Genomic DNA, 25,307 nt, shown 5'->3' on the forward strand with positions numbered 1-25,307 from the left:
AACACGACACAACACTATACAAACTAACAAAACAACAAAACGACCGTGAAGCTACAAACGTTGTGCACATACATACAGGCTACAAACGTTCTACATAGACAATTTCCCACAAATACCTAAAGCCTATGGCTCCCTTAAATATGGCTCCCAATCAGAGACAACTATGACCAGCTGTCTCTGATTGAGAACCAAATCAGGCAGCCATAGACTTTTCTAAACACCTACACTCAACCATAGACTATACTAGACACATACACTAAACCATAGACTATTCTAGACACATCCACTCAACACAAACCCATACACTCTAACAAATCCCCCTAGACATTCCAAACCACCCAAGACAATACAAAAACACAAACCTAACCCCATGTCACACCCTGACCTAACTAAAATAATAAAGAAAACAAAGAATACTAAGGCCAGGGCGTGACATAACCCCCCCCTTAAGGTGCGAACTCCGGGCGCACCAGCACATAGTCTAGGGGAGGGTCTGGGTGGGCTTCCCTCCACGGCGGCGGCTCCGGCACTGGTCGTGGTCCCCACCCCACCATAGTCACTACCCGCTTACCTAGCCCCACTGGAATAAGGGGCAGCACCGGACTAAGGGGCAGCACCGGACTAAGGGGCAGCACCGGACTAAGGGGCAGCACCGGACTAAGGGACAGTACCGGACTAAGGGGCAGCACCAGGATAAGGGACAGCCCCAGGATAAGGGACAGCCCCAGGATAAGGGACAGCCCCAGGATAAGGGGCAGCTCCGGACTGAGGTACGGCAGCTCCGGACTGAAGGGCTGATCCTGGCTGGCCGGCTCTGGCGGATCCTGGCTGGACGGCTCTGGTGGATCCTGGCTGGACGGCTCATGGCTGGCTGACGGATCTGGCTGCTCATGGCTGGCTGGCGGATCTGGCTGCTCATGGCTGGCTGACGGATCTGGCTGCTCATGGCTGGCTGACGGATCTGGCTGCTCATGGCTGGCTGACGGATCTGGCTGCTCATGGCTGGCTGACGGATCTGGCTGCTCATGGCTGGCTGACGGATCTGGCTGCTCATGGCTGGCTGACGGATCTGGCAGATCCTGTCTGGTTGGCGGCTCTGGCAGATCCTGTCTGGTTGGCGGCTCTGGCAGATCCTGTCTGGTTGGCGGCTCTGGCAGATCCTGTCTGGTTGGCGGCTCTGGCAGATCCTGTCTGGTTGGCGGCTCTGGCAGATCCTGACTGACGAACGGCTCTAGCGGCTCCTGACTGACGAACGGCTCTGACGGCTCGGGACAGACGGGCGGCTCAGATGGCGCTGGGGAGACGGATGGCTCAGATGGCGCTGGGGAGACGGATGGCTCAGATGGCGCTGGAGAGACGGATGGCTCAGATGGCGCTGGAGAGACGGATGGCTCTAGCCGGCTGAGGCGCACTGTAGGCCTGGTGCGTGGTGCCGGAACTGGTGGTACCGGGCTGGGGACATGCATCTCAGGGCTAGTGCGGGGAGCAGGAACAGGGCATACTGGACCCTGGAAACGCACATTAGGCCTAGTGCGTGGTGCCGGAACTGGTGGTACCGGGCTGGGGACACGCATCTCAGGGCTAGTGCGGGGAGCAGCAACAGGACGCACAGGACTCTGGGGACACACAGGAGGCTTGGTGCGTGGTGTAGGCACTGGTGGTAATGGGCTGGAGACACGCACCATTGGACGAGTGCGTGGAGGAGGAACAGGGCTCTGGAGACACACTGGAAGCCTGGTGCGTGGTGTTGGCACTGGTGGAACAGGACTGGGGCGGGGAGGTGGCACCGGAAATACCGGACCGTGCAGGCGTAATGGCTCCCTTGAGCATCGAGCCTGCCCAACCTTACCTGGTTGAATGCTCCCCGTCGCCCGACCAGTGCGGGAAGGTGGAATAACCCGCACCGGGTTATGTAGGCGAACCGGGGACACCATGCGTAAGGCTGGTGCCATGTAAGCCGGCCCGAGGAGATGTACTGGTGGCCAGATAGGTAGAGCCGGCTTCATGGCACTTGGCTCAATGCTCAATCTAGCCCTACCAGTGCGGGGAGGTGGAATAACCCGCACTGGGCTATGCACACGTACAGGAGACACCGTGCGCTCTACTGCGTAACACGGTGTCTGCCCGTACTCCCGCTCTCCACGGTTAGCCTGGGAAGTGGGCGCAGGTCTCCTACCTGCCCTTGGCCCACTACCTCCTAGCCCCCCCCCAAGAAATTTTTGGGTAGTACTCACGGGCTTCCAGCCTTGCCTCCGTGCTGCCTCCTCATATCGCCGCCTCTCTGCTTTCGCTGCCTCCCGCTCAGCTTTGGGCGGGCGATATTCTCCAGGTTGAGCCCAAGGTCCCTTTCCATCCAATTCGTCCTCCCATCTCCAGAAATCCTGTGTAGGTGGGTCCTGTTGCCGTTTCACACGCTGCTTGGTCCTTTGGTGGGAAATTCTGTCACGATCGTGTGGTTGAGAGACGGACCAAAACGCAGCATTTGGAAAATAAGCCATCTTCCTTTATTAACACCACGAAGATGAACACGACACAAAACACTATACAAACTAACAAAACAACAAAACGACCGTGACGCTACAAACGTTGTGCACATACATACAGGCTACAAACGTTCTACATAGACAATTTCCCACAAATACCTAAAGCCTATGGCTCCCTTAAATATGGCTCCCAATCAGAGACAACTATGACCAGCTGTCTCTGATTGAGAACCAAATCAGGCAGCCATAGACTTTTCTAAACACCTACACTCAACCATAGACTATACTAGACACATACACTAAACCATAGACTATTCTAGACACATCCACTCAACACAAACCCATACACTCTAACAAATCCCCCTAGACATTCCAAACCACCCAAGACAATACAAAAACACAAACCTAACCCCATGTCACACCCTGACCTAACTAAAATAATAAAGAAAACAAAGAATACTAAGGCCAGGGCGTGACACTCCTTTAGATATCAATATATTTTTTTTGGGGGGGGATAAAATATTGAATTTGGCCTTTACTACTATAGCCCATAGAAACGCATGAAAAACACATTCATAAACAGCAAAAAATTAATAAAAAAAATTGCTAATAAGAAATAAGGTTTTGAAGTGCCTGTCCGATATCTAAGAGATATAAGAAAGCTCAGGAAATATATATATATATATATATATATATATATTTTACACATATTTAACCCTATATTTTATTGGCACAAAACTACTTCCATACTTCCATTAGTCTGACATTAGTGGGGGTCTCATGGTCTGACAAAAACGGCTGTAGCTCGGCCACCTTCCACCGCAGATGCGGAAGGCCGACATAGGCGGATGCGGTGGATTGAGATGCAGCCCGTGCAAGCTTAAGCTGACGGATTTTGATGGGGATTTTTGGTATTATGTTGCTTTGATTGACGCATGGGTTCAACAACAGACTCGGAAGGATTAAACATTTTACACTTGAAAGTGACTTAGATAGAATAAATCAAATCAAATAAAATGTTATTTGTCACATACACATGGTTAGCAGATGTTAATGCGAGTGTAGCGAAATGCTTGTAGTGTCCACTGTGTATTATTTCATGTGCTTCTTCATGAAAGATGTTAAGATGTAAATTACCTCACCCAATAATACAACTCTATATGGAGGAGCCATACAACATATAATGGCGATAGGATCTTGTACAGTAGCTAATGGCTACTGTACAGTAAGGCCAGCGAGAAGAACATTGTCTGGAATGTAAACAGACACTACCAGAGTGCTCTACTGTATGTTCCATGAAACAGCACAAACACACGCGCACATGCACGCACACGTGCACGTGCACGCACAAACACAGTAAGGGAGTCAGTAGTGTGTTCTGCATTAGGCATTAGGGTTAAAATGCCTAATGTGCTTTAGATGAGCTGAGAGACGTTTGATGTTTCAGAAAACAGCATTCATTATTAAGCAGCAGTGTGTACTGATGGCAGTGGACGAGACACTGCTTCTGACACGGGCTGAGCGATCTCCCCCGCTCCCACATTTCAACCAATCAAATGAGCACCCCCGAGGGCCACTCCAGTACTCTCCAATACCTATACAGGCCGTCAGCTAAAAGCAGGGCTCTTTGAGGCTCTGCAAGAGGGACTCCGGTGTTCCCTCACTTTTGATCCGAGATCCGAGATGCAAACGGACGTGGCTGAGGCCAAACACCATATTTGACACTGCTGTCCCATCAGCCCTTTACATCTCTCACAGCCAGCGCCAGTTTAGCAGGCCTACCATATGAGTCTTATCTCCCAGAGAGAGAAAACATATACGGTTGTTTGATATAATACAGTAACTACTGTACATCTGATTTTTCTCAAATGTAGCCCTCTTATGTCTAAATATGGAACTTGGTGTAACTGTCATATTCAATGTGTGTCATGTTCACCAGCAACTACAGAAATTGAACTTCTCTCCTTGTCTGGCTAGTCTGGCTCTGTGGTTGATCTATAGCGGCATTCAATCACATCTGCTGAATCAAATATACCAAACAAAAATATAAACGCAACATGTAAATTGTTGGCACCAAGTTTCATGAACTGAAATAAAAGATCCCCGAAATTTTCCAAATGCACAAAAAGATTATTTCTCTCAAATGTTGTGCACAAACTTGTTTACATTAGTGAGCAGTTCTCCTTTGCCAAAATAATTCATCCACCTGACAGGTGTGGCATATCGAGAAGTTGATTAAACAACATGATCATTACACAGGTGCACCTTGTGCTGGGTACAATAAAAGGCCACAATATGGGCCATTTTGTCACACAACACAATGCCACAGATGTCTCATGGTTTGAGGGAGTATGCAATTGGGATGCTGACTGCAGGAATATCCACCAGAGCTTTTGCCACAGAATTGAATGTTAATTTCTCTACCATAAGCCGCCTCCAATGTCGTTTTAGAGAATTTGGCAGTACGTCCAACCGGGTCATGTAACCATGCCAACCCAGGACCTCTGCATCCGGCTTCTTCACTTGCGGGATCGTCTGAGACCAGCCACCTTGACAGCTGATGAAACCGAGGAGTATTTACAATATATATCTGTAATAAAGCCCTTTTGTGGGGGAAAACACATCCTGATTGGCTTGAATTGAGAACCATGGAAGGAATCCAGGGCTGGTCTGAGGGATCGGAGGCCCTCTGCCCCTGAACCTGGCGGGGGAACAGAAGAGAAGAGAGAAGCAGGCAGGCAGGGGGAGAAATGTCTGAGGAATGCTCGGCATCTCAGTCCATCATGGCTGCCTTGGTTATTGGAAGGGCCCAACCACATGTGCACACACACATGCACGCACGCACACAAACACTCTCTCAGAAAACTCACAGTACCGAACCCAGTTAACGGACCACTGTCCAGAAGTGTCTAGCTACTTGACAGTGAGACAGGGGCGAGCACTCCACAGCGATTGGCCACCGTGTCTATAGGAGTCAAGGAGAAAACATAAGGAGTGGTAGTACCAGGAAGGGCCTCCTCTTCCTTATCCTGCTCCTCCTCTACTGCTCGATGGTGGTGTTGAGTGTTTTCTCTCAGGTCATTAACTCTCACCACAGGAACAGAGAGCAGAGTGCGTTTGACCCCAGGGCAGAAGTCAAGGGGTTGAGAACCACAATCACAATCGGCCTAGCTAGAGCGAGAACGCTATAGCAATGACCAATGGCATGACATGAAAAACCGGATAGAGTTAGCTTTCTGGTAGCTTTCTGTAGTACACAGTAAGTTCATGATATACTTCATCTACAATATTCTCCACATAGAAGATTCAACAGATTCTCCACACAATGATGAAAATCCACACAAAGAGTATATCTTAGCTTCTTCCTGGAAAAGAACATCTTCCCTAGAATATATGTTCTAGAAACAAAACCGCCTTCTAAACTCACATGGTCTAAAGTCATTTTCTGCCTCAAACATTGAGATGCTGTGGTTTTGTTTTACCTCGCAAATCAGAAGCACAGTGCCTTTTTTTTAGGGGAACATTCTATCTACGTTAGCAAACCTTCTGAGAACCTTTTGGTGTTAAAGTTAGGAGAACGTTCCCGTAATGTCAAGCAGCACTTATCTAGAATGTGGTTACAATGTTCTCAGAGTATACAGCATTAATGTTCATGGGATGTTGCAAGAACATTCATGTGTCCAGTTTTATGTAAGAGCATCATTCTATTTGACCTGGCACCAGGAGCTTAATGCTTATACAGAGACGGTGCAGAAGGACCATTTAACCAAACACAAAGCCGTTGAGTGGCCTCAGATTCCAGCAAATCGCGTAATGAGCTCCGGGCTTTAGAAGTGGCTTCCACACAACACAATTCATGTGACAGTGGACACTGGGCAGCGAAGAACACAGAGCAGAACAGGCCTCTTTCATTCATGGCACAAGCAGGCTGTTAGAGCTACGTCAGGTATGTTAGCACTTGATATAAGGCTTGCTGTCTCTCTATCTACGATCAAAAAGGTGCACAAACTAGTTCATAAGTTTGGACAGTTGCATGGAATGTTTACAAATGCAATTTAGTTGTCTATACGATCAAAGTGTGTGTGCATGCTCGCCTTTCTGCTTCTGTCTGCACGTGTGTCTGTCTGTGTGTTGTCAGCTGAGGGGGTGAAAGGTTGAAACAAATGTCACTCCTTTGGTTCACACAGACTCACACAGCACAGCTGTCATGCCTGACCCTCTCCGATCCGTTATCATCACACTACAGTAACGAGTAGAGCTATATTATCTAATAACCACATGAACACATTGAGAGGTGCTTAGCCACAAAATATGCCAATTACTGAAACAAATGACCTCAACTGCTCCTGAGGGGCAAAGAGGAAATAAAAGCTAGCCTGATTTAATTTAGCTCTCAGCTTTTTGTCTCCCAACATTTTATTCCTAAAATTGGCAGAGACAGCAAGAATTGGCACGTATAACAACTTAATAAATGAGAAATCTGGAGAAAACAACAATAATCTTTCACAACCAGGTGATGAGTCGAGTGTTAAAGCAACTGTTTACATGCCGACTGGGCTTTGTCCCGAAACATTTGTTTTGGTTATTGTATCCAAAAGCATACAAGCATTAAATAATGTCCTTCTATGGTATCATGCCTTGTCCTCTGAGAAAACGCCAGACAGCAAAACAAACTGAGAGTCACAGCTAATTGTGTAAGTGGGAAATAAAATCATAGACTGATACAGGTAGAGAGTCTGATGAAGGTGCAGTCATAACAGTCTAGTGTGTCATATTTGTAATTATAAACTGGGTGGTTAGAGCCCTGAATGCTGATTGGCTGACAGCCATGGTATATCAGACCGTATACCACGGGTATGACAAAACTGTTATTTTTACTGCTCTAATTATGTTGATAAACAGTTTATAATAGCAATAAGGCACCTCTGGGGTTTGTGATATATGGCCAATATACCACGGCTAAGGGCTGTATCCAAGCACTCCGCATTGTGTCGTGATAACAGCCCTTAGCCGTGGTATATTGGCCATATACCACACTTCCTCGGGCCTTATTGCTTAATTATAAACAGGGTAGTCCTGGATGCCAGTGGGGGTGTGGTATATGGCCAATGACACAAAGCGGAGTACCCGGGTTCCCGCCCATAGCCGTGGTACACTACATGACCAAAAGTATGTGGACACCTGCATGAAAATCTCGTTCCATATTCATGGGGATTAATATGGAGTTGGTCCACCGTCTGCTTCCATAACAGCCTCCACTCTTCTGGGAAGGCTTTCCACTAGATGTTGGAACATTGCTGCGGGGTCTTGCTTCCATTCAGCCACAAGAGCATTAGTGGGGTCGGGCACTGCTGTTGTGCGATTAGGCCTGGCTCGCAGTCTGCGTTCCAATTCATCCCAAAGATGTTCGATGGGGTTGAGGTCAGGGCTCTGTGCAGGCCAGTCAAGTTCTTCCACACCGATCTCAACAAACCATTTCTGTATGGACCTCGCTTTGTGCACAGGGTTGCTGAAACAGGAAAGGGCCTTCCTCAAACTGTTGCCACAATGTTGGAAGGACAGAATCGTCTAGAATGTCATTGTATGCTGTCGCATTAAGATTTCCCTTCACTGGAACTAAGGGTCTAGTCCGAACCATGGAAAACAGCCCCAGACCATTATTCCTCCACCACCAAACTTTACAGTTACCCCGGTTATGACAAAACATGTCTTTTTACTGCTCTAATTACATTGGTAACCAGTTTATAATAGCAATAAGACACCTTTGGGGTTTGTGGTATATTTCCAAAATATCACGGCTAAGGGCTATATCCAGGCACTCCACGTTGCGTCATGAATTTGAACATCCCTTAGTCATTGTATATTGGACATATACCACACCCCCTCCTGAATTATTGCTTAAATATGGGCACTAGTTTTTCACAAGGCCCATAAAAGTGAAAAAATGTTTTGCATAGTCAAACATTCTCACTAATTACTCGTTTTGAGAATCAAGGTTTACTAGAGGACAACACCAACAATCCAAAACCAACTTTGGATACTTACTGCCACAACTGTAGAGCTAAGTTTAACTGATATGAAAGAAATTGAACAGAAATTCAGTTCTCCGATTTTTATTTCAGACCTTGATCAAACTCCTGTTTAATAATGACCAACTTCAGTTCACCAATAATACGTATTTTGCAAGAGCAGAGCAACATTTTAAGTGACCGCTGATGTTTTTGGCCAGGAAGAGAGCTCTCTATTTGTCAAAGAAAAAGCAAAATTACTTTTCCTCAGTGGACAAAGCATCAGTTTATGGCTGACCAGTAGTGGCATACAGAGTTTCACTTGGTTTGGTTTGTTGCTTTAACCCCCAAGACTGGCTTAGCAATCACACAAGCTATTCAGGAGAGTAAAATGACTCTACTGCGATAACACTTTTTCTGACCTCATAACAGAAACACCTAGCTACCACAGACACCAAAAGGAACACTTCCTAAGAACTAGGTTTCTTCTCAGGATCTCAGGAGAAGACTCATATTAAAGTGTTGATGACACGGCAGCAAGTCACTGAGGGGTTATTTTTTTTTGTGTGTGGAGGGAAAGCGAATGATTGAGATCAACTAGCCAACGCCCCTCAGCGACAGGAGAAGAACAGCAAGAGGTGAAGAGGTGGTTAGTCCCTTAATGTCCATATTAGCTCCTCCATGGGAAGCCCTACAGTGCCTCAGTGGGGGCAGTCTCCATTGAGATAAACACAATGCGAAAGTGCTCTGGTAAAGCTGGGGAGGAGTTGAATGGAGGCGGCTTTGTTTACACTGTTCAAGAGCACTGCAGCAACAGGCAATCAGAGTGTTGATGATGAATTTAAACGTGATGCGGACCACCCAGACAATTTCTCAGGGTAAACGTGTATTCTGTGTGAAAAGCTACTAATAACCAATCAAAGGATTTGTACCCTGATAGATTTCCCCCCTCTCTTACGAAGCAGGCTAGCTATTTGTTATTCCTACAGTTAAAACCTCCAAGACGACACAACGTTCAGTGATTTGAAACAGTGAATCCAATGTCTCTGTAATCTTTTGTTCTGAGAGTTTGATGAAGGGGGCTTTACATGACTGTTGTTGTGATGGCGAGGTCACACCATCAACAGGCACAATAGACAGAACCAAGAAGGCCCAAGTCTGTAACATGTGTGGGCAGTGCAGCAATTCTCGCAGTAATATATTTAGCATTTTCCGCTAAATTGTTAGGCTAGATCAGAGGAGGCCGTTGGGAGGAGCTAAAGGAGGATGGGCTCATTGTAATGGCTGCTATTGAATGAATGGAACGGTATGAAACACATCACACATATGGAAACCACATGTTTGACTCTGTTCCATTAATTCCATCCCATCCATTACAATGAGCCCGTCCTCCTATAGCTCCTCCCACCAGCCTCCTCTGGGCTAGATAAATGTAAGGTAGGTAATTGGCAGGTAATTACATCCAATGCGGTCAAGCATTATGTCAATGACACCAGTCTGACACTTATTCGGCTCCAATGACAGAACACTTGGTCTGTAATCGAAGCAAACGACAAGAGATCAAATCAAATCAAATCGTATTGGTCGCATACACATGGTTGGCAGATGTTATTGCGAGTGTAGTGAAATGAGGTAGAAGGAGGTGTGAGAGTGGGTGGCCAATAAAGGAGGATTCCAGAGGCTGGAGGACTTCAGAGGAATCAAGTAGCAGCAGTGCTTGAGACATGACCCCAGGGGGACGCGGACAGACAGGCTACTGGATAATGAAGACTTCAGTAACCTGAACCTCCGCCTGGGTTCTCTCAGACAGTTTTGGCGCCTGGTGTATGCAGCTGTGTGTGCATCTGTCTAGAGATCAGTTCCACGGGAATCAAAAGAGCTAAGGTATAAGGGCAAGATAGTGGCAAGACTGCCCTTATACCTTAGCTCTTTTGATTTCCGTTGAACTGATGGCAAGATAGTGGTGGCATTTCTAGCAACACCTGAAGTGATTTCAAACACACTAAACATTCATGACTCAGTGGACTGTGCGACAGCCCCGATGGAGAACACATATTAATGCAACATGTGGCAGGTGTCTTACATACGGCCTGCCTCAATCTGGAGACATTGAAAGACTGTAATGGCAATTTCACATCAATTTCAGATCGGAACCAGATCCTTTACACCTGGAAATAATACAAAAAAGACACAAGCATTGTCTTTCTTTATCATAAAACATTTGTATGGCTGTTTAAAACATTAGTTGACGACAGAGATTTCATTCCAAGAGCCTGACTGCTTAATTGATCGAGCAGTGGTTGTGTGCTACCAATTAGCTTAAGCGAGATAGCCAGTGCTAACAACGTGTCAACAATGCCCTGACGTCAACAGTGGAGGGGCCTGGGAGGGAGCCTCCACACAAACAAACAACTCAATGGACTGCTCCTTTCATTTCTCCAGTCTGATCCAGCACACCATGTATTGATTGTGGTAATGCCTGTCTGTGGGGGCAGATTCATACCCTCCGATCTGTACTTTACACAGGACATTTCCCTTCCTGGCTTCTGTCCATTGTTGTTTCTACTCGTGCCATCTCTAGTATTGAAAGTCATTCCCTACAGCCTAAAACCATTAGGCCATTTCATCCTGACAACACAGCAAACATAATGCCCTGGTAGCCACTGCTATACTCTCTAACTTGTTTCGCACTTCAGATGGTGTCCTCTACAACTTAATGGAGAGAGTACGAGCGAGCGACAATAAAAGTTAATGGTTTGGAAGATTGATTATTTTTCAAATTCTATTTATAATCACTAAGCTTGTGAAACTTTCCTGAATCCGTACACCAGTGTGGCTGCAGACTACTGAGAGAGGGTACTTCATTCAGGAAGCCTGGCTTTGTTCAATAGCTTTTATAGAGATAAAGAAAGTGTGCTCCTTTCTAACTTGCCAGATACAGCAGAAATCCAGTTGCAGGAGAGATCCTTTGGGGTTCAATTAAACTAATATTACGCTAGCAGATCCTTAACTGTCTCTGGTTGTTGTTCTAACCTAATTCAATCATAGGGTCGATTTGGAAAAGCCCCAAAGTTTCCTTAACGACCCATAACTTCCCTCAAAACCAGACCCCTGACAACGGCCTCTAGCCGTTCAGAGCTGAGGACAGCATGTTTTTCATTGTGACTATCTGATCAATCAGGTAGTTTCCCAGTTAGCTTTGATGTGTCTTCAGACTTCAGAGCACCATACCAGTAACCAAGCAACATCGTCACAACTCAGCCTCACTGTCCTCTTTTTGAAATTCCAAGTAGGATCCAAGATGGTGCAAGATGCTAAATGCTGAAAAAGAAGATCATTCATGTTTCTGTTCCTGACCTCCTTCCATCTTCCTGTACCATCCTGCTAATTCTTAGAAATGATTATGCTTTGCAAGATGTATGCAGTTTACGAGGAATGTGTGTTTATTTTTTATATTTCTATAAAAACAATTTCACAGGACCTTGTATTTGCCAATTTGATTTAAACGTATAGCATTGCCTGGGGTGTGATACTAACTTCCTCTTCAGGCATACATCGGAAAAGCTAATCCTTTGAGTTTATAACTTTTCCTGTTGATTCCGCACAGAGATCTGGACATTTTCACACAGGTCTAAAACCGATGAATGACCATTGTGTGAAGAATGAATTTACATTACGCAAGCATTTCTGATGGATGTTTCACAGTAACGATCGAACAATATCAAAAAGCGGAGGTGGCTTGTTTCTTGACTTTGTCACAAGGACTTTGTGTTGAATGGGAATATGTAAACAATGTTTGGAGAGCTGAGCTAAAGTTTATTTCTGGACTATGATGATAAGGGGCAATGTGGCCTAATCTGTGTACAGCACAGGACATTACGGCATAAAAAATTTAAAAAAAACACAGCTACATTTCTGAGCAGGGTGGCTAACCAGCTGCTATTCATCAAACACATAAACCTACCACACTGTTCTCAAAAGCATTGGTTATGGCTTGCTTTCAAATGTAAAATGAGAAAGCATTTGTATAGGGTTAGACCTGCAGAACATAAACATAATATGACACATTCCTAACGTCTTCCAAATGATGTAATGAGATCGGTTACATTTGTGACATCACACATTTGATTGACGACGTACATGGTGTCATTACACATGCATTAATGATTCATAAAAGAGGTAACGATAAATATGTGGAATATTGAGATTTTATGAAACATTTATGATGGCGTCCACTGATCTATCACTAAATGTTAATTATTCCACCTAGCTACATACAGTTTACGCTCCCCAACCACGATATCTGACAGTACGGCGGTAATTAAAGGCATCAAGCAAGTGTCTGTGGTGAGGCTTCATTCACAAGGATTCCAACCAGTGTGAAGAAAGATAGGAACTATTCAGGATCACGTCCCGGGCTACTACTTTGAATTCCTGGATACATTTGACTGTAGGAGGATTCTACCTAAAAACTTCATTGTTACATTAACAGGATGAGGATGGAGAATGTGTGCCACTGGCTGTAACTGGTTGCTCTTATCAGAAGGCTAAGATGAACAAGGCTTTGCAGTGTAAGAACTCTGTCACCGTGAAAATTTAAGTGGGGCTCGGAAGTGAAACAGTGGCATTCCGGCACTCTATCCCCTTTGCCAGAGGCCCGAATTTAGGGACTTCCGTTTCAATCACAGCTCTCTGCTGATTTGCTGCCCAGATCTACACTTCATTTTATCGACGCTCTGAGATGGTGCACAAGGACCTTTATTGTGTACATTGACCGGCAGCCCCTCTCAACACCCAGCCCATCACCAGCATTCCCCAACAAACAAAAAAAGAAAAGAAAAGATGTTCTTTTAATGGGAGATGTCTTTGTGATGAGCATGCTGTTTCCCCCTGCTTTTGGCCGGTGTTACAGGAAGTACATTCTCTCATTATCAAAGGGTCGTTATGGAATCCCTGATGATGCCATCACTCCTTTGATGCCTTCACTATTGTGAAGGTTTATTTAGGTATTACTGAAAGCAGCTTGATTAATGTATTTAGATAAGTTATTAAAGTGATGTTGCTCCTTTGAGGGTAAATGTATTTGCTGGGGCCTTGTGGTCAATAACAAGCTGGCATGCTGGCATTCTGGCACAAAGATATCTTTGAAGGCTGTGTCCAATATGACACCTGGCCTCGATAGCAACCAGATGAGGGCAAACCCTTCTGATCACTCTGGCATAGTAATCAATTGAGGCTAATATGAAATCCAACACAGCAAGACCAGACTTGACCTGTTTTTTTCAGAATGAAAAAAGGTTTTATGTGGCTGACTTTTTATGCGGCTGTCAAATGTGACGGTGAAGGATGCCCATCAAAGAACAGACCAGATAGACAACATATGAACATCAGACAAACCCATAGTAAGAAATCAAGAACATGACCAACAGTAAAGACTGAGGACGTAGCCTATAAAGTCATATGATGTAACCTGCTCTATCGACCTCTGCTATATGTATGTTCAACATGATAGCTATGGCATTCCCACCGTAGTCCAAAACGAGCATCTACTTCCTGAGAAACAAGGAGTGTCGGATAAGAGGGGCGGTGGGAAAACACCACAATTGGTCCTCCGAGGCCAAGAAGTAAGGCAGGGGTTTAGGAAGTAAGCTCACCGGAAGCAGGGACGTCAAGGAAAGGATGATTTTAGGAACAATAGCCGAGCGTGAGCTAAAACAGGAGACAAGTACAATAAAGAGAGGGAGTTAGCGAGACGAGGGTATAAACAGGAGGGGAGAGAAGGCGACCAGGGATGTAAAGGGGTAAGAGGGAAGGGAAGTCAGATACGCAAAGGATGGGTTATAAGGGAAAGACTGGAGACATCTGTCTAAATAAACAGAAACAGACAAATATGCTGAAAAAATGCTTTGAAATGACTGAGCTGTAAAATAGGATATTATACGTACCACCAGGCTGCAGCACGCTTCCTACAACATGCTCCTCCCCTCATCCTCCCACCCCACCCAGGCAGCACACCCTAAAATACACTTATAAGCCATCATTTCACATTCCATTTTGTTCAATCTTCGCCTTAAATGACATACCCAAATCTAACTGCCTGTATCTCAAGACCTGATGCAAGGATATGCATATTCTTGATACCATTTGAAAGGAAACACTTTGACTTGTGTGTAAATGTGAAATTAATGTAGGAGAATATAACACATTAGATCTGGTAAAAGATAATACAAAGAAAAAACTGAGTTTTTTTGTATTTCTTTTGTTCCATCATCTTTGAAATGCAAGAGAAAGGCCACAATGTATTATTTCAGCTTAGGCGCAATTTAGATTTTGGCCACTAGATGGCAGCAGTGTATGTGCAAAGGTTTAGACTGATCTAATGAACCATTGCATTTCTGTTCACAATGTTGTGTCAAGACTGCCCAAATGTGCCTAATTGGTTTATTAATAAATTTTTCAAGTTCATAACTGTGCACACTCCTCAAACAATAGCAATGGTATTCTTTCACTGTAATAACTACTGTAAATTGGACATTGCAGTTAGATTAACAACAATTTAAGCTTTCTGCCCATATCAGATATGTCTATGTCCTAGGAAATGTTCTTGTTACTTAAAACATCATGCTAATCACATTAGCGCACGTTAGCTCAACCGTCCCATAGCGGGGACACCAATCCCGTAGAGGTTTTAATGACACTGGTGCTCCTTGTGTATCACAGATTGAGTTAGTCCATTTAAAATATATATTATAATCTCAGATGTCAGTAAGGTATAGCCTAGCAGAGGGACCTGTATCCCTTTTCCTTCATTTCCCCTTACCTTTTCCCCTAGGGATCGTTCTGTGTAGATTTGGTAGGAGCATGCATACTGCATCCATCATAAGGTGATCATATTTGACTTAGTATGAAAATGTATGCACTCACTACTGTACTGGATGTCGCTCTGGATAAGAACGTCTGCTAAATGGCGTAAATGTAAATGTTTTCAGAACATGACTGACCAAGATTAACCCTGGTAGGAAGAGATGACCTGACAGTAGGCAGCTAGGCAGCTGATTTTCCCTTCTCAACAACATATTCGACCAAATGACCCAAAAAACATTTGTAACAACCAGTATCTGCGAAGCATATAACAAAAACATAGCTGTATTCGATGGGCTTACTGCACAAACATTCATAGACCTTAGAGTAGGCTCCATAAAATCAGAAGTAATTGAGCTATTTCATTATGGACAAAAATACAATCGCATCAGTGGAATGCTTTTCACAATTGCAGTTATGTGAATAAATCGTTTTTGATCTAAAAGAAGTAAGCTATAGAACAGACTAGAAAAGTGGTCTCTTTGCGACAACTTTCATCTTTTTCATAGCCAGTTACAGATTGCATTCCTCAAGAGTCATACATACCTAAAATTACAGTATTTGGGTATTCAGTCAAAACAAAATAATGACTCATATACAGTAATAGTGAGGGCATGCATACAACATGAAAGAAGAGCTTACCTTTTTGTTCATATGCATAGGCTAAGTGACACAATCTAATGACCATCTTTCAAGACAGAATTTGCTGTATAGGGGTGACTAATTCAATCCACTTATTCTATCCACTTACTACTCCTATTTATATGATGACAAATAAATAACTACTTTATACACATTAGACATGCACATGTGTAAATCTCAAATACTTCTATTACTTGAATTATTGTAACTAGGTAACCTACAGTATCATTTATCTTTAACTGATAGTAGAAAAGTGATATGCTTTAAACATCCTAGGCAGCTATATTCATCATTTGTGAAAATAACCTTCCATTTGCTTTTCAGCTTTCTTAAACAATTGACCAGAAAAACGACCGAATAAAGGTAGCAACATCACATATTTGCAGTTTGCTGGGTCTACGCAGCCTTATTCGGAGCGGAGCAGAGAAGCGTTCCATCAAGAAGCCAGACTTCAGTTGACAAGCAACCCCGCAAAGTTTCCAATGTACGGTACAGTAGTCACAAAACTGATCTGTATTAGGTCACATACCTTTCCAGGCCAGAGAAAGCAGGAAAAGTCCCACGAACATGGAAGCCTTCATTCGTAAAGCCATGTTGTTGCTTCTGCCCAGTGTCGTCCTGAGAGTGAGTGTGACGGCTGGACGATGCTGGAAAACTGCGAGACAGACGCAGGGTGCGAGAGAGGCAAGAGATCTGGGTGCAGATATGGTCGAGAGGGACAGTGCAGTTGGTAGGAGGAACTTGTAGGGGAGAGAGCTCAGTACAGTCAGTAGCCTAATCTTTCTGAACAGGCAGCCTTAATGATAACATGGTTTGGTACAAGGGTTCCTTGTTAGTTTAGAATGGAATATAATAGAATATAAAATATAGCTGCGAGCAGCAATGAACGGGGTTCACAAGATCAGTTGGATAACAAAGCAAGCACTCATTACTTAATGTATTGAGTTTCAGTGATGGGGAAGCTACTCTAGAAATCTAGTTTACCAAGGTACCAATTACTTCACACTGGAAGAAGTTAAGCTAAACTAAAGTTAGCCTTAAGATAAATATAGTTACTTAACTAAAGTTACTTTGAAAAAGTAGTTCACTACATCCAAACTACTTCATAAATTATCATATCTAAATATAAAATGTCATAGACTTGAAATTGCAAGAACAAATCACTCTGAAATAAGATGTCAACAGAATGTGTAATTTAGCATATTCAACACAAAAACTATGTTTCAAGTGAGAATTAGGAATTTTATTTTCTATTTTCTGTTTGCAAAAAAGGTTTGTGTAGTTTCAGTAGTTAGCTAGACCACTACATGGCAAAAAGTTAATTAACTACTGAAAACAATACCTAGATTTAAAGTTAGTTAAACTATGACCAAGCTACTGCAAAATGTAGTTAAATAACAAGTTGAACTACGTGTAGTTCACTTCTCCCCAACACTGTTGAATTTATATACCAATTCTCGGGTCAATTTGACTAATGTTAAGATTTCTGAAATATTTTCAGCGTTAGTTTATTTGTATATTGCCGTCATCTTTGTAATCTGGGACTTTATTTTGTTGAAATCTGTTTGTGTAAATGATTTAAATCCCACTAAGTACACGCCATTTTAGCATTCCAAAGTACTTCAATACACTCTCACAGCTGTAATACGCTGACTGCGCAAGCGGCAGGACTTCCGGTTTCTAATTTTCCCGGATAAAATATCCACTTTTCACTACATTCAGACCACATAATAGGGCAAAAATATGTGATTATACAGATATACTAATCACAATTTTTCACATTGTTCGTCTGCACATTTTAAATCTGACATTCATTTGCAAGAGACAAAGTCCACTTGTTCAATAGTTAATGCTCTAGTATCTTATGGTGCCACTGGTGCCAATTATATCTACAGTGGCAAGAAAAAGGTATGTGAACCCTTTGGAAATACCTGGATTTCTGCATAAATTGGTCATGAAATTTGATCTGACCGTCATCTGGGTCACAACAATAGACAAACACAATCTATTTAAACTAATAACACAAACAATCACACATTTTCATGTCTTTATTGAACACACTGTGTAAACATTCACAGTGCATGGTGGGGAAAGTATGTGAACCCTTGGATTTAATAACCGGTTGACCCCCCTTTGACAGCAATAACCTCAACCAAACGTTTTCTGTAGTTGCGGATCAGACCTGCACAACAGTCAGGAGGTATTTTGGACAATTCCTCTTTACAAAACTGCTTCAGTTCAGAAATATTATTTGGATGTCTGGTGTGAACCTCTCTCTTGAGGTCATGCCACATCTTCTCAATCAGGTTGAGGTCAGGACTCTGACTGGGCCACTCCAGAAGTCGTATTTTATTCTGTTGTTGATTTACTTCTGTGTTTTGGGTCATTGTCCTGTTGCATCACCCAACTTCTGTTGAGCTTCAATTGGAGGACAGATAGCCTTACATTCTCCTGCAAAATGTCTTGATAAACTTTGGAATTCATTTTTTGTCGATGATGGCAAGGTGAGGCAGCAAAGCAGCCCCAAACCATGATGCACCCTCCACCATAGTTTACAGTTGGGATGAGGTTTTGATGTTGCTGTGCCTTTTTCTCCACACATAGTGTGTTTTCCTTCCAAACAACTCAACTTTTAGTTTCATCTGTCCACAGAATATTTTGCCAGATTCTCTTTTGCGAAATTCAGACGTGCAGCAATGTTTTTTTTGGACAGCAGTGGCTTCTTCCGTGGTGTCCTCCCATGAACACCATTTCTTGTATAGTGTTTTACGTAACGTAGACTCGTCAACAGAGATATTAGCATGTTCCAGAGATTTCTGTAAGTCTTCAGCTGACACTCTAGGATTCTTCTTAACCTCATTGAGCATTCTGCACTGTGCTCTTGCAGTCATCTTTGCAGGACGGCCACTCCTAGGGAGAGTAGCAACAGTGCTGAACTTTATCCATTTATAGACAATTTGTCTTTCTGTGGACTGATGAACATCAAGGCTTTTAGAGATACTTTTGTAACCCTTTCCAGCTTTATGCAAGTCAACATTTCTTAATCTTAGGTCTTCTGAGATCTCTTTTGTTCGAGGCGTGGTTCACATCAGACAATGCTTCTTGTGAATAGCAAACTCAAATTTTGTGAGTGTTTTTTATAGGGCAAGGCAGCTCTAACCAACATCTCATTGATTGGACTCCAGGTTAGCTGAATCCTGACTCCAATTATCTTTTGGAGAAGTCATTAGCCTAGGGGGTTCACATACTTTGTCCAACCTACACTGTGAATGTTTAAATGATTTATTCAATATAGACAAGAAAAATATAATAATTTGTGTGTTATTAGTTTAAGCACACTATGTTTGTCTATTGTTGTGACTTAGATGAAGATCCGATCACATTTGATGACCAATTTATGCAGAAATACTTTCACAACTAGTCTGGTGCATCCATCTGAGGTTGCGGTTACTTTATATTCACACAGCTTCTAAGGACGTATACACTCTTAGATAAAAGGGTTCTTCGGCTGTCTCAGGTAGAACCCTTTTAGGTTCTAGATAGTACATATGGTTTACATTTACACATGTCATGGCCATCGGTTCAATTCTTATAGCCCTGGTGTGATGTTTTATTGAACCTATATTTAACTAGGCAAGACAGTTAAAAACAAATCCTTATTTACAATGACGGCCTACCCCAGCCAAACCCTAACCCGGATGATGCTGGGCCAGTTGTGCGCCGCCCTATGGGACTCCCAATCACGGCCAGTTGTGATACAGTCTGGAATCAAACCAGCATCTGTAGTGACTCCTCTTGCACTGAGAAGCAGTGCCTTAGACCGCTGCGCCAATCGCGAGCTCCTCGTGGTGCCGTCTAGTGGTGTAGCATGACTGAATTTGAATGCAGCAACTAATCATTCTCAAATTCATCAGAGGCAAATTCATTGAGTCTATATGCCAAATCTGGAGTCAATCTGATTTATGGTTCACGAGAAGAAGATTTTTCAAGTATTTTCAACAGTAGCATATGTGCTCATGTGCATCTATAGGTACAGTACAGCCATATTTGAACGCAGCAACAATCTTTTCTCTAAACCATTAAAGAATGATGTAATGAGTCAAAATACCAAATCTGTAGTGAATCTGAAGTATGGTTCATGATGAGAAGATGATAGCAGATGATTTTGAGCATAAACATTGCATATGCAAATAATGCGTTGTTAATAGTTTCTTTGTTTCAATACCAAATTCAATGTGGGTCATCTTTGGGACGTCCATGATAGCAATGACAAGTTTCAAATTGATAGGCCACTGTGGTTTAAATGGACACGTAAAAGCAATCTTTTTATTTGTCAATGACTCAGCCATCTTTTGACCAATGCCTTAGCTTTTAAGCTTTTTTCTAGTTAAGACATGTACCACGGGCCTACATTCCAAATGTGGTGTCATTTGGTCCTATGGTTCAAGAGAAACATATTTTTAAAGCAATTTTAGCATAATTTAGCATAATATGTGCTGATATGATTCTACTGGTGGCCATCTTTGAATGCATCAATTTTATTTTCTCAAACTCTTTATGGATTATTGTGATTAGTTCAAAGACCAAATTTGGAGTGAATCTGAATGTTATTATTATTTTAAGTATTAGCGTTACATAGTCAAGAAAGTGAATTGTTAATAGTTTCATTCTTTTTTTAAGATATGCCAAACTTAATATAGTTCATCATGGTAATGTATTTGATGACCCTAAAGTTGATAGGCCATTGTGGAGTGGATTTGCAATGGATTTAAATGGACACGTAAAATCAGATTTCCTTATTTATCAATTATTCAGCCATCTCTTAATCTAATTTTGTTATTTTGATTTATGGTTCATGAAAAATATATTTTTCTAAAGTTTAAAAAAATGTCCAAGATGGAGGAAAATCTATCCTGGTGGACCCTTGAGGCAAATGTGTTCAGCAGGAGGAAAGATACCTACATACAAAGTTTCAAGTCTCTAGGCTGCTTATAACTGAGACTGCTTATAACTGCTTATAATAGTCCAATCGGTGCCATTCTTTTTTATCAAGTTACTCAGTGCTTGAGTTATTTGACCAAGTCAAGGAAAAATAATACTAATACAACTTCAGACAATAACAATAGGTTTCATAGCTTCACTGTGAACCCCTAAATATCTTCATTGTCTTCGTCTGAAATGCGAATTATTTGAGTAATTGCCAATTATGCGAATCACATCTTGCTATAAGGCCTCTTGCTATGTAGGCTCATTGATGGTTTGTGTTTGAAATCAACTATTTATTTTCTAACCATGACTGATGACTGAAAATGTAGCTGTACATTGAATATTAGCCCTTGTAGGATAAGCATAGACACATGGACATGGTATGTGCTTTATGAAAAGCATTACATACATCTTGGAAAGCTGTGAGAAGACAATCACCAATGGAGTTATTTATTGATCTGCATTTTTCAGCCTTGCCAGCAGCTCTTGGTTCGTGGGGCCCTAGGAGCCTCCAGGGGCCTCTGTCCTATCATATCTCAGGACTTACATAACATTTAAATAGTGGGAAAAACCATTTGACGTGTATGAGTGAAAAATGATGTTGGGCGATTAGGCCTGGCTTGCAGTCTGCGCTCCAATTCATCCCAAAGGTGTTCGATCGGGTTGAGGTCAAGGCTCTGTGCAGGCCAGTCAAGTTCTTCCGCACCGATCTTGACAAACGAATTCTGATGGACCTCACTTTGTGCTCGGTGGCATTGTCATGCTGAAACAGGAAAGGGCCTTCCCCAAACTGTTGCCACAAAGTTGGAAGCACAGAATCGTCTAGAATGTCATTGTGTGCTGTAGTGTTAAGATTTCCCTTCACTGGAACTAAGGGGCCTAGCCCAAACCATGAAAAACAGCCCCAGACCATTATTCCTCCTCCAATAAACTTTACAATTGGCACTATGCATTCGGGCAGGTAGCGTTTTCCTGGCATCCGCCAAACCCAGATTTGTCCGTCGGACTGTCGGATGGTGAAGTGTGATTCATCACTCCAGAGAACGCGTTTCCACTGCTCCAGAGCCCAATGGTGGTGAGCTTTACACCACTCCAACCGGCACTTGGCATTGCACAAGGTGGTCTTAGGCTTTTGTGCGGCTGCACGGCCATGGAAACCCATTTCATGAAGCTCCCAACAGTTATTGTGCTGACGTTGCTTCCAGAGGCAGTTTGGAACTAGGTAGTGAGTGTTGCAACTGAGGACAGACGATTTTTACGCGTTACACGCTTCAGCACTCGGCGGTCCTGTTCTGTGAGCGGCTGAGCCGTTGCTGCTCCTAAACGTTTCCACTTCACAATAACAACACTTACACTTACAGCTTTAGCAGGGCAGAATTTTGACGAACTGACTTGTTGGAAAGGTGGCATCCTATGACAGTGACACGTTGAAAGTCACTGAGCTCTTCAGTAAGGCCATTCTTCTGCCAATATTTGTTTATAGAGATTGCATAGCTGTGTGCTCGATTTTATACACCTGTCAGTAACGAATGGGGCTGAAATAGCCGAATCCACTCATTTGAATGGGTGTCCACATACTTTTGTATATATAGTGTATGATCAGACTGAGGGTCCCTTAAAATGTAATTGTGTTGAAATGATACATGGGCCTGTTCTCTTGCCGGATTCGTAAAGCATACATGGCATTGAATTACATTTCAGTTGGTTCCAGAGCATTCCCGAGCATTCAATTGCTTGACCAACAGCTGTTCTAATTGATAAATCAAAGCCTATTAGAAAACTTAGATTGCTCTGCTTATTCCTCTGTACTCAAACTGTACTATATCTGGGCCTTCGGAAATCATGGATTTCAACTACAAGCCCCAATACATTTGCCACATGATAAAGAACTTGAAAAGTCAAGAAGAAGGAACTACTACTCTGTGCTGAAAGAAAACATCTGGTACAGGTAGACAGAAGTATTTTTAGGTAGTCTGAAAAAAAACAGACTAGCTCCAGTACAAAAAGCACAGTGTGCTCGCTGCACTAGAGCCAGGAGTTTTATCATCGGCATTGGAGCTCCTCCTGTGGTGTGAGACCAAGTGTATCCGAGTCGACAGTCTCAATATACACTGTGTTTGCATACAAAGCCTCTGACTGTTTGTACACCTGTGGGAGAGCACACACACGTCACTGCTGTCGAGTAATAAAAGGTTCCTTCTGACCATTAGGCACTGGTAGCAGTAGGAACATGCAATAGACAGGCATTTTGGCTGCATTTTGGCTCCTCTGCATTTGTGGGACTTTGAGTCGAACTGAACTACTCCTTTGAAGGGAAGTGGATTGTTATGAACTAAGATTTGATCTATTTGATCAGATTGCTCTTTGTCTGTCTGTCTGTCTGTCTGTCTGTCTGTCTGTCTGTCTGTCTGTCTGTCTGTCTGTCTGTCTGTCTGTCTGTCTGTCTGTCTGTCTGTCTGTCTGTCTGTCTGTCTGTCTACCCCCCTCTCTCTCGCTCCTCCTCCTCCTGCTCTCTCTTTCTGTGTCAGGGGAATTGAATGGACGAAGTAGCACTGAGGTTTCAATGAAATATGAAGAGTTTATTTCCAAAATGCAATATACACCAAATTTTCAGATGTGTGTTTTTTCATGAGAAATGATTTGCTTAATGGGTAAAATATTACTGTTCTCTGATTTTTATTCATAGATTTTTAGATGTGTATGAAAATGTATTTTTTTGCTAAACGTTATATATCCATTGTTTGGCTGTGATATGTGGTTGTCTCACCTAGCTATTATAAGTCGCTCTGGATAAGAGCATCTGATAATTGACTTAAATGTCATTTCATTCACTAAATATTCATGTCACAAATGAAGGTTGAGTAATGCGTCCTCTGAAACATGACCTGCCAAACCGCGGTCCTTTACACCTACCCACTTAACCCAGAAGCCAGCCGCACCAATGTGTCGGAGGAAACACTGTTCAACTGACGACTGAAGTCAGCCTGCAGGCCCCGGGCCCACCACAAGAAGACACTAGAGTGCCAGGAGCCAAGTAAACAATGCTGGGCCAATTGTGCACCGTCCAATGGGACTCCCGGTCACAGCCGGTTGTGACACAGCCTGGGATCAAACCCGGGTCTGTAGTGACCCCTCAAACACTGCCTTGGACCACTGCGCCATTTGGGAGGCAATTTGTACAGTTCTTTATTAAAAATGTAGTTATTTGTTACATTTGACTGTGTTAAACCTAGCAGTACTAATTTATCTGCGAGTGAGGCGGATATATAGCATTTAGCAACAACAAAAAACATTACCATGATTATTTGTCTCTGAAATAAAACCATCAAGTGACAGATTTTAAACAAATGCATGTCTGTCATTCAACAACCATGCCATGATTAGATAATGAAAAACACACCAACCTCTTTTATAATTTCTTTAAACAATAAAAACTATTTGCCAAGATTTCTGAAAATGTAGTGTGTACAAAACATTAGGAACTCCTGCTCTTACCATGACATAGACTCACCAGGTGAATCCAGGTGAAAGCTATGATCCCTTATTGATGTTAAATCCACTTCAATCAGTGTAGATGAATGGGAGGAGACATTTTAAAGAAGGATTTTAAAGCCTTGGGACAATTGAGACATGGATTGTGTATGTGTGCCATTCAGAGGGTGAATGGGCAAGACAAAATATTGAAGTGCCTTTGAACGGGGTATGGTAGTAGGTGCCAGGTGCACCTATTTGAATGTGTGAAGAACTGCAACGCTGCTGGGTTTTTCACACTCAACAGTTTCCCATGTGTATCAAGAATGGTCCACCAACCAAAGAACATCCAGCCAACTTGACACAACTGTGGGAAGCATGGGAGATAACATGGGCCAGCATCCCTGTAGAACGCGTTATAAACCTTGCAGAGTCAATGCCCCGATGAATTGAGGCTGTTCTGAGGGAAAAGGGGGGTGCAACTATTAGGAAGGTGTTCCTAAGGTTTTGTACACTCAGTGTATAGGATTTTGGAATGAAACTCTTTATATATTATAATAAGTTATACAATGACTAAGTAAAAATGTAATTGGGATATGATATTTTATGAGGAACTATCATTGTTAAGATTTCAATATTTCATCATTTTAGTATGTATACATTTATGGCTTTGTTTTTAATATTCCTTAGTCTGCCGTTCATAGGCTCTATTTCAAGCCTGTGTTCTTTAAGATATGTATTTTATTTATTTATGTTGTAGTGACCTACTGGAGGCTGTGGGAGAGGCCTCTGTGGAGCTATTTTCTCAGCTAGCTGCACTTTCTCAGTTAGCTGCCAAGCCTCCCCAGATCAGAAT

At 42.9% G+C, this 25,307-nt stretch overlaps 1 protein-coding gene across 5 annotated transcripts in view; it reads right to left on the minus strand.

Moving 5' to 3' along the window:
• LOC139547648 (cell surface glycoprotein MUC18-like) overlaps positions 1-16,702 on the minus strand; it is an 89,361-nt gene extending 72,659 nt beyond the window's left edge. For 2 of the 5 annotated variants that reach the window (XM_071356621.1, XM_071356619.1), the window contains exon 1: positions 16,524-16,698. In XM_071356621.1, the coding sequence (XP_071212722.1) occupies positions 16,524-16,587 (64 nt within the window). In that variant the 5' untranslated portion in view covers positions 16,588-16,698. Of the gene's footprint in view, positions 1-16,523 lie in introns of all 5 variants that reach the window. The other 3 variants (XM_071356620.1, XM_071356622.1, XM_071356623.1) reach the window with 3 other exon arrangements.
• Between the last annotated feature and the right edge of the window lie 8,605 nt (positions 16,703-25,307).

This window comes from Salvelinus alpinus, chromosome 21, assembly GCF_045679555.1.
Source record: "Salvelinus alpinus chromosome 21, SLU_Salpinus.1, whole genome shotgun sequence".
NCBI lineage: Eukaryota > Metazoa > Chordata > Actinopteri > Salmoniformes > Salmonidae > Salvelinus > Salvelinus alpinus.